Source organism: Oncorhynchus masou, chromosome 18 (assembly GCF_036934945.1).
Source record: "Oncorhynchus masou masou isolate Uvic2021 chromosome 18, UVic_Omas_1.1, whole genome shotgun sequence".
NCBI lineage: Eukaryota > Metazoa > Chordata > Actinopteri > Salmoniformes > Salmonidae > Oncorhynchus > Oncorhynchus masou.
This window is the reverse complement of record NC_088229.1, coordinates 6,373,618-6,384,280: the sequence shown is the minus strand read 5'-3', so window position 1 is coordinate 6,384,280 and position 10,663 is coordinate 6,373,618. Positions and strand designations below refer to the sequence as shown.

At 46.0% G+C, this 10,663-nt stretch overlaps 1 protein-coding gene across 1 annotated transcript in view; it reads right to left on the bottom strand.

Moving 5' to 3' along the window:
• Positions 1-9,612, bottom strand: part of LOC135504687 (laminin subunit alpha-5-like) — a 198,640-nt gene extending 189,028 nt beyond the window's left edge. Inside the window, 1 exon segment of the mRNA XM_064923477.1 lies at positions 9,022-9,612. Coding sequence (XP_064779549.1) covers positions 9,022-9,315 — 294 coding nt within the window. The 5' untranslated portion in view covers positions 9,316-9,612.
• Positions 9,613-10,663: the final 1,051 nt, after the last annotated feature.

Here is a 10,663-nt window from a genome sequence, read left to right as displayed (position 1 = left end):
TCTCTCTCTGTCTCTGTTTCTGTCTCTCTTACTATGTTTCTATGTCTCTCTGTCTCTCTGTCTCTGTGTCCATGTGTCTCTCTCTCTCTCTGTCTCTGTTTCTGTCTCTCTTACTATGTTTCTATGCCTCTCTGTCTCTCTGTCTCTGTGTCCATGTGTCTCTCTCTCTCTCTCTCTGTCTCTGTTTCTGTCTCTCTTACTATGTTTCTATGCCTCTCTGTCTCTCTGTCTCTGTGTCCATGTGTCTCTCTCTCTCTCTGTCTCTGTTTCTGTCTCTCTTACTATGTTTCTATGTCTCTCTGTCTCTCTGTCTCTGTGTCCATGTGTCTCTCTCTCTCTGTCTCTGTTTCTGTCTCTCTTACTATGTTTCTATGTCTCTCTGTCTCTCTGTCTCTGTGTCCATGTGTCTCTCTCTCTCTGTCTCTGTTTCTGTCTCTCTTACTATATTTCTATGTCTCTCTGTCTCTCTGTCTCTGTGTCCATGTGTCTCTCTCTCTCTGTCTCTGTTTATGTCTCTCTTACTATGTTTATATGTCTCTCTGTCTCTCTGTCTCTGTGTCCATGTGTCTCTCTCTCTGTCTCTGTTTCTGTCTCTCTTACTATGTTTCTATGTCTCTCTGTCTCTCTGTCTCTGTGTCCATGTGTCTCTCTCTCTGTCTCTTCTGTCTCTCTTACTATATTTCTATGTCTCTCTGTCTCTGTGTCCATGTGTCTCTCTCTCTCTGTCTCTGTTTATGTCTCTCTTACTATGTTTCTATGTCTCTCTGTCTCTGTGTCCATGTGTCTCTCTCTCTCTCTGTCTCTGTTTATGTCTCTCTTACTATGTTTCTATGTCTCTCTGTCTCTGTGTCCATGTGTCTCTCTCTCTCTCTCTCTCTCTGTCTCTGTTTATGTCTCTCTTACTATGTTTCTATGTCTCTCTGTCTCTCTGTCTCTGTGTCCATGTGTCTCTCTCTCTCTGTCTCTGTTTATGTCTCTCTTACTATGTTTATATGTCTCTCTGTCTCTGTGTCCATGTGTCTCTCTCTCTGTCTCTGTTTCTCCGTCTCTGTTTTTCCGTGTCTCTGTCTCCGTGTCTCTGTCGCCGTGTCTCTGTCTCACTCTTTCTCTCTTTCTCCTTCTCTGTCTCATTCCTCTTATTTACACTGTAGTTGGCTCATCTGACAAAAAGATAACATTTGGGAGTTAAGATTAACCTTCAGTTGTTGCCGACACATCAGTGTTACCTTATTGCCGATATTCTTCAATATTTATATTGAACAAATAACAACCTGGCAACCCAACATCTATAATCTGTTGCAGCAGACAAAAGTTCACAGTTCACTACAGGTCAGGACAGGTCAGGACAGGTCAGGACAGGTCAGGACAGGTCAGGACAGTTCAGGACAGTACAGGACAGTACAGGTCAGGACAGGTCAGGACAGGTCAGGACAGTTCAGGTCAGGTCAGGACAGGTCAGTACAGGTCAGTACAGGTCAGGACAGGTCAGGACAGGTCAGTACAGGTCAGGACAGGTCAGGACAGTACAGGACAGTACAGGTCAGGACAGGTCAGGACAGGTCAGGACAGTTCAGGTCAGGTCAGGACAGGTCAGGACAGGTCAGGTCAGGACAGGTCAGGACAGGTCAGGTCAGGTCAGTACAGGTCAGTACAGGTCAGGTCAGGACAGGTCAGGACAGGTCAGGTCAGGACAGGTCAGGACAGGTCAGGACAGGTCAGTACAGGTCAGGACAGGTCAGGACAGGTCAGGTCAGGACCGGTCAGGACAGGTCAGGTCAGTACAGGTCAGGACAGGTCAGGTCAGTACAGGTCAGGACAGGTCAGGACAGGTCAGGTCAGGACAGGTCAGGACAGGTCAGGTCAGGTCAGGACAGGTCAGGACAGGTCAGGACAGGTCAGGTCAGTACAGGTCAGGACAGGTCAGGTCAGTACAGGTCAGGACAGGTCAGGTCAGGACAGGACCGTACAGGTCAGGACAGGTCAGGTCAGGACAGGTCAGGACAGGTCAGGACAGGTCAGTACAGGTCAGGACAGGTCAGGACAGGTCAGGACAGGTCAGTCCTGTGAATAGGCTGGTTTTTTTCTTTGACACCTGCTCGTACGAGCATCTCATTGAAAAATCACGGACATTAATATGGAGTGTTGGACCCCCCCCATCTCCACTCTTCTGGGAAGGCTTTCCCCTAGATGATGGAACATTGCTGCTATAACAGCCTCCACTCTTCTGGGAAGGCTTTCCACTAGATGTTGGAACATTGCTGCTATAACAGCCTCCACTCTTCTGGGAAGGCTTTCCACTAGATGTTGGAACATTGCTGCTATAACAGCCTCCTCTCTTCTGGGAAGGCTTTCCACTAGATGTTGGAACATTGCTGCTATAACAGCCCTCTACTCTTCTGGGAAGGCTTTCCACTAGATGTTGGAACATTGCTGCTATAACAGTCTCCACTCTTCTGGGAAGGCTTTCCACCAGATGTTGGAACATTGCTGCAGGGACTTGCTTCCATTCAGCCACAAAAGCATTAGTGAGGTCGAGCACTGATGTTGGGCGATTAGCGCTGGCTCGCAGTCAGCATTCCAATTGATGGGGTTGAGGTCAGGGCTCTGTGCAGGCCAGTCAAGTTCTTCCACACTGATCTCGACAAAAACATTTCTGTATAGACCTCGCTTTGTGCACGAGGGCATTGTCATGCTGAAACAGGAAAGGGCCTTCCCCAAACTGTTGCCACAAAGATGGAAGCACAGAATCATCTAGAATATCATTGTATGCTGCAGCGTTAAGATTTCCCTTCACTGGAACTAAGGGGTCCAAACCAAGAAAAACAGCCCCAGATTATTTTTGCTCCTCAATCGAACTTTACAGTCGACACTATGCATTGGGTCAGGTAGCGTTCCCCTGGCATCCGCCAAACCCAGATTCATCTGTCAGACTGCCAGATGGTGAAGCGTGATTCATCACTCCAGAGAACACGTTGCCACTGTTCCAGAGTCCAATGGCGGCGAGCTTCACACCCCTGCAGCCGACGCTCCAGAGTCCAATGGCGGCGAGCTTTACACCACTCCAGCTGACGCTCCAGAGTCCAATGGCGGCGAGCTTTACACCACTCCAGCCGACGCTCCAGAGTCCAATGGCGGCGAGCTTCACACCCCTGCAGCCGACGCTCCAGAGTCCAATGGTGGCGAGCTTTACACCACTCCAGCTGACGCTCCAGAGTCCAATGGCGGCGAGCTTTACACCACTCCAGCTGACGTTCCAGAGTCCAATGGCGGCGAGCTTTACACCACTCCAGCTGACGCTCCAGAGTCCAATGGTGGCGAGCTTTACACCACTCCAGCTGACGCTCCAGAGTCCAATGGCGGCTGCTCGGACATGGAAACCCATTTCATGAAGCTCCCAACAAACAGTACTTGTGTTGACGTTGCTTCCGGAGGCAGTTTAGAACTCTGTTTAGAACTCTGTTTAGAACTCTGTTTAGAACTTTGTTTAGAACTCTGTTTAGAACTCTGTGAGCTGAAAAAGCCATATCCACAAATTTGAAGGGGTGTCCATATACTTTTGTATATATAATGTATTTCATAAAGCAGCCGTCAGTTAGTCATGTCCAGAGAGAGAGAAAGAGAGAGTAAGGGAGAGAGAGAGAGAGAGAGAGAGTAAGGGAGAGAGAGAGAGAGAGAGAGAGAGAGAGAGAGAGAGAAAGGGGGCGAGAGAAAGGGAGAGAGTGAGAGAGAGAGAGGGAGAGAGAGAGAGAGAGAAAGAGAGAGTAAGGGAGAGAAAGAGAGAGAGAGAGTGAGAGAGAGAGAGTAAGGGTGAGAGAGAGAGGGGGAGAGAGAGACAGACAGACAGAGAGAGAGAGAGACAGAGAGAGACAGAGAGAAAGAGAGAGAGAGAGAGAGAGAGAGAGAGAGAGAAAGAGAGAGAGAGAGAGAGAGAGAAAGAGAGAGTAAGGGAGAGAAATAGAGAGAAAGGGAGAGAAAAGAGAGAGAGAAAGGGAGAGAAGAGAGAGAGACAGAGAGAGACAGAGAGAAAGAGAGAGAGAGAGAGAGAAAGGGAGAGAGAGAGAAAGGGGGAGAGAGAGAGAGAGAAAGAGAGAGTAAGGGAGAGAAAGAGAGAAATAGAGAGAAAGAGAGAGAAAGGGAGAGAAAGAGAGAGAGAAGAGAGAGAGAGAGAGAAAGAGAGAGAGAGAGAGAGAGAAAGAAAGAGAAAGGGAGAGAGAGAGAGAGGGAGAAAGGGAGAGAACGAGAGAGAGAGGGAGAGAGAGAGAAAGAGAGAGAGACAGGGGGAGAGAGAGAGAGAAAGAGAGAGAAAGGGAGAGAGAGAGTGTGTGTGTGTGTGTGTGTGTGTGTGTGTGTGTGTGTGTGTGTGTGTGTGTGTGTGTGTGTGTGTGTGTGTGTGTGTGTGTGTGTGTGTGTGTGTGTGTGTGTGTGTGTGTGTGTGTGTGAAGAGGAGGCATCAAGGATCCTAGTGAAAACATTGTTGGAGATTTGATTTCCCTCTCCACCCCCCCACTCAATGTTGAACCTTAACATGTAATAACTATACAACAGAACAAATTAACAGGAATGACATTTACTCTCACTGGTGGCTAAAAATAACTATCTGAAAGCCACACCCCTACTAAACTACACCTCCAGTCTTGTGTACCGCTGGGTCATATCTCAATAACCCAGCGTCAACAACCCAGCATCAACAACCCAGCACTAACAACCCAGCATCCATAACCCAGCATCAACAATTCAGCATCAACAACCCAGCATCAACAACCCAGCACCAATAACCCAGCACCAATAACCCAGCATCAACAACCCAGCCTCAACAACCCAGCATCAATAACCCAGCATCAATAACCCAGCACCAATATCCCAGCATCAATAACCCAGCACCCAGCATCAACAACCCAGCACTAACAACCCAGCATACATAACCCAGCATCAACAACCCAGCATCAACAACCCAGCTCCAATAACCCAGCATCAACAACCCAGCATCAACAACCCAGCTCCAATAACCCAGCATCAACAACCCAGCATCAACAACCCAGCATCAACAACCCAGCATCAACAACACAGCTCCAATAACCCAGCATCAACAACCCAGCACCAATAACCCAGCACCAATAACCCAGCATCAACAACCCAGCATCAATAACCCAGCATCAACAACCCAGCACCAATAACCCAGCACCAATAACCCAGCATCAACAACCCAGCATCAACAACCCAGCATCAATAACCCAGCATCAACAACCCAGCACCAATAACCCAGCATCAATATCCCAGCATCAATAACCCAGCACCCAGCATCAACAACCCAGCATCAACAACCCAGCACCAATAACCCAGCATCCATAACCCAGCATCCATAACCCAGCATCAATATCCCAGCATCAACAACCCAGCAACCATAACCCAGCATCCATAACCCAGCATCAATAACCCAGCATCAATAACCCAGCACCAATAACCCAGCACCAATAACCCAGCACCAACAACCCAGCATCAACAACCCAGCATCAATAACCCAGCATCAATAACCCAGCATCAACAACCCAGCACCAATAACCCAGCATCAATATCCCAGTATCAATATCCCAGCATCAATAACCCAGCATCAATAACCCAGCATCAACAACCCAGCACCAATAACCCAGCATCAATAACCCAGCATCAATATCCCAGCATCAATATCCCAGCATCAATAACCCAGCACCAATAACCCAGCACCAATAACCCAGCACCAACAACCCAGCATCAACAACCCAGCATCAACAACCCAGCATCAACAACCCAGCACCAATAACCCAGCATCCATAACCCAGCATCAATAACCCAGCACCAATAACCCAGCACCAATAACCCAGCATCAATAACCCAGCACCCAGCATCAACAACCCAGCACTAACAACCCAGCATCCATAACCCAGCACCAACAACCCAGCATCAACAACCCAGCACCAGTAACCCAGCATCAATAACCCAGCACCAATAACCTAGCATCAACAACCCAGCATCAATAACCCAGCATCAACAACACAACATGAACAACACAACGTTGCTCTTTGTTAAAACAAAACAACCCAACTAAGTGACCCAGCGCCTGCAACCCAGCAGTTGGGTCAAACAAGCCAGTATAGTTCTTTTTAGAATGCAGGGAATTAGTTCTAGAACAGAACATTACAGGAACAGTTTCTCCATCATTTGCATGTTCTAGACACCCTTTGAATGTTCTAGAATTTAGTATAGAATGGACCTTTTAGTTCCTTACTGGTGACCGTTTCTAGAGGCAGTACGAGCACTCCCTCCTCACCTCATCCCCTCCCCTTCCCAAGGCCTTTTCTCTCTATGGTAGTGCTCCAAGTGGCACCCTATTCTCTTTAAAGCTCACTACTTCTGACCAGGGGCAGGGCCCATAAAGGTCTGGTTAGAAAAGTTGTTTGTTATATAGTGAAAAGGGGGCCCGTAATAAGGTTACCTAATTTCCTCATGGATGAAATCCCTGCCAAAATGCTACTGCTGCGTGCTCGGAGTTGACTCATGTTTGCACATTTCACTGAATACCTGTGTTCATTGTTTTTTTGATTTCATCTTGATTTCACCAGGTAGGCCAGTTAAGAACAAGTTCTCATTTACAACTGTTACCTGGCCAAGATAAAGCAAAGCTGTGCGACACAAACAACAGCACAGAGTTACAGGTGGAGCTTCAGTTTCTAAGAACAGTGTTACATCTTGCCTCAACTGATTTGGGGAAATTATTCTCTCTGCAAGCTACTAACGTCCTGCCCATTTAACACTGGTCGGTTTCCACAGTCACCACCTTCTGTTTCCAAATGAAGGCTACCCCAGCGATGGGTTTCACCAGGCTACCCCAGCGATGGGTTTCACCAGGCTACCCCAGCGATGGGTTTCACCAGGCTACCCCAGCGATGGGTTTCACCAGGCTACCCCAGCAATGGGTTTCACCAAGCTACCCCAGCGATGGGTTTCACCACGTGGGTTCCCTTACTTCTGCTTGTTCTTGGTTAGCACCCAGTTATCATAACACTTGTACTATGGTTGTTGCAACAGTGCCTGATCTCAGATCTCATCATGTGGTTGGGTTCTAATAACAAACATACGTAGCATTATAGCCTCGTGGTTGGGTTCTAATAACAAACATACATAGCATTATAGCATCGTGGTTGGGTTCTAATAACAAACAAACGTAGCATTATAGCATCGTGGTTGGGTTCTAATAACAAACATACGTAGCATTATAGCATCGTGGTAGGGTTCTAATAACAAACATACGTAGCATTATAGCATCGTGGTTGGGTTCTAATAACAAACATACGTAGCATTATAGCACCGTGGTTGGGTTCTAATAACAAACATACGTAGCATTATAGCATCGTGGTTGGGTTCTAATAACAAACATACGTAGCATTATAACTAAACACATCAGGAAATGTTTTGATTCCGGCGCTCAGCGCTCAATGCTTTACTGAAAAAGGTCATCATTGCACCTCGTCATACTGTACCAATACATATAGTGATGAGGTCATCATTACACCTTGTCATACTGTACCAACACATATAGTGATGAGGTCATCATTACACCCTGTCATACTGTACCAATACATATAGTGATGAGGTCATCATTACACCTCGTCATATAGTGATGAGGTCATCATTGCACCTCACCCGTCATACTGTACCAATACATATAGTGATGATACTGTCATACTGTACCAATACATATAGTGATGAGGTACCAATACATATAGTGATGAGGTCATCATTGCACCTCGTCATACTGTACCAACACATATAGTGATGAGGTCATCATTACACCTCGTCATACTGTACCAATACATATAGTGATGAGGTCATCATTGCACCTCGTCATACTGTACCAATACATATAGTGATGAGGTCATCATTACACCCTGTCATACTGTACCAATACATATAGTGATGAGGTCATCATTGCACCTTGTCATACTGTACCAATACATATAGTGATGAGGTCATCATTACACCTCGTCATACCGTACCAATACATATAGTGATGAGGTCATCATTGCACCTCGTCATACTGTACCAATACATAGTGATGAGGTCATCATTGCACCTCGTCATACTGTACCAACACATATAGTGATGAGGTCATCATTGCACCTCGTCATACTGTACCAATACATATAGTGATGAGGTCATCATTACACCTCGTCATACCGTACCAATACATATAGTGATGAGGTCATCATTACACCTCGTCATACCGTACCAATGCATATAGTGACGAGGCCATTCATCATCTGTTTTCCAGGAGCAGTCCTCTGAGATGAGGCCATACTCCCAAACTAGTTCATAGAATGCCATGTTGCATTCAGTCTCTGCTGTTCGTTCAATTAAGCCTGTAATCGATTGAACTGTTGCACCCCATCAAACCCAAAATAGAAGCTTGTTTTACTCCATTGTCTGTACACAAAGAAAAAATGTAAACGAACACTATGCAGCCTCAAAACGTGGTTAAAACTATAACGTTGTTGTCAATGGACGGTCATTCTTTGCAGCTATAGTTCTTGTCTGTTAATTTGAGAGCGGTTTTACCCAAAACAGGAGGTGGGTTACGTTTTGTCATTGTTTCTAATTCTGATTTCCCGCTTTAACGTATGTGTAGCTACCAATCTCTTTCAGAAACTACGGGTAGGCTAATTACGACGTTAATAACGAATAAGTTATAACTTATTTATAACTCATTCATAAAGTCTCCTATCTCGGCAACAACACCACTGTTGCTCTCACCGCACGGATCACTCACTCCGAGGTATGTGGAGACAGGTGTTAACGAAAGTGCAGAAAATAGCATACCGTATACTTCTTGAAATATTACACTAATAATACTAATTTAAAAGAAGGCTGGTTTAAAGTTAGTAAATACAAAATACAGGTTGCAGAAAACGTGCATTGCCCCGTTACCAATGCCTGACTTGATTTTAATGACGCAACAAAAACTATATAAACGTATTTAAAAATTCGTACCTGGATGGTTTGACTCGGGTCCCCTGACACTGGCCCTCCGACCAGCTTGCAGTACAAGTCACGTATCGACCGCCCATTGTCCCCTTCTCCGCAGGTCGCTGTCGCCGTGACTTTGGTCCCTTCCGCTAGGTTAAAATAAGGTGGGTGCAGGCTGTAGCCATTCACCCGGTTGGTTGGCAGCTCCTGGCCCTGCGCCGAGAGGCCGCAGATTAGCGGACATAACAGCAGCAAAACAAGCCGCGTAGGGCCGCCAGCCGCCAGGGATAGAGTCACCAGCACCGGTCCCTTCGCCATAGTCACCTGCCGGTGCTCTGCAGCGGTTCGTTAGATAAATAGACGACAGGGCTAGAGAAAAAAAACAACCGAAAAAAAACTAATAGTAATTAACTACAATAACCGATATAATCAACTTTCCTGGTTCATTAAAAAGTAGAAATCGATGGTAAAAGCGATAGAAAAGAGGTCAACGGTTAGCTCTGAAACATTGAGCGGTGGAGAGCTTGTCTGTGCGCTGAAAGCTTGTTGCTGTGGTGGGTGTCTCTCGCTTGGGCGGGCACCTATCTGTGCTGAGCTCTATTCGGTCCTCTCTCCCCCTCCACTCCTCGCTCTCTTTCTGCCCGTGTGTCTGAACCGGGATAGCTCAATGCCACGGGTTACTGTAGGGAATATGATGCGTCAGTCTGTACAAACTCAACCTGTTCTCAGAGCATTTCTCATTATTCTGTATGTAAAATCCGAGACACTCCATTTAGTATGATATGTTGCGTTTTGTGTGGTATGTATTCATTTGTGGATGTCCATCATCCATTTCGGATGATATGTTACTAATTACAAATCGTATTTTATGTTACGAATTTGCGAAAAACGTACGTTATGTTACGAATTCTAGCTAGGTGCTAACATTAGGTAGCTCGCTAACGTTAGCTAGGCTAGAGTTTATTAAAGGTTCAATTTAGGAGTTAGATTAAATTATTAAGGTTGGGGGAAGGGTTAGCTAAATGGTTAAGGTTAGGGGAAGGCATTTAGCTAACATGCTAAGGAGTTGCAAAGTAGCGAAACAATTGTAAGTAGTTGAAAAGTTGCAACAACAACAGCAAAAAAATTGTCCATAATTAGATTGACCTCTCAACCTTTGGGTTGCTAGACATTGGATTTATATGCCCACCCATCCACACGCTGGTGTAAATACCTAAGTAAAAATACGTTTTTGGGGGTATCTGTACTGTACTATTTATATTTTTGACAACTTTTACTTTTACTCCACTACATTCCTAAAGAAAATGCTGTACTTATTACTCAATCCAATTAGCACACTTATCAAGAGAACATCCCTGGTCATCCCCACTGTCTCTGATCTGGAGGACTCACTAAACAGAGAACATCCCTGGTCATCCCTACTGCCTCTGATCTGGAGGACTCACTAAACAGAGAACATCCCTGGTCATCCCTACTGCCTCTGATCTGGAGGACTCACTAAACAGAGAACATCCCTGGTCATCCCAACTGCCTCTGATGTGGAGGACTCACTAAACAGAGAACATCCCTGGTCATCCCTACTGCCTCTGATCTGGAGGACTCACTAAACAGAGAACATCCCTGGTCATCCCAACTGCCTCTGATCTGGAGGACTCATTAAACAGAG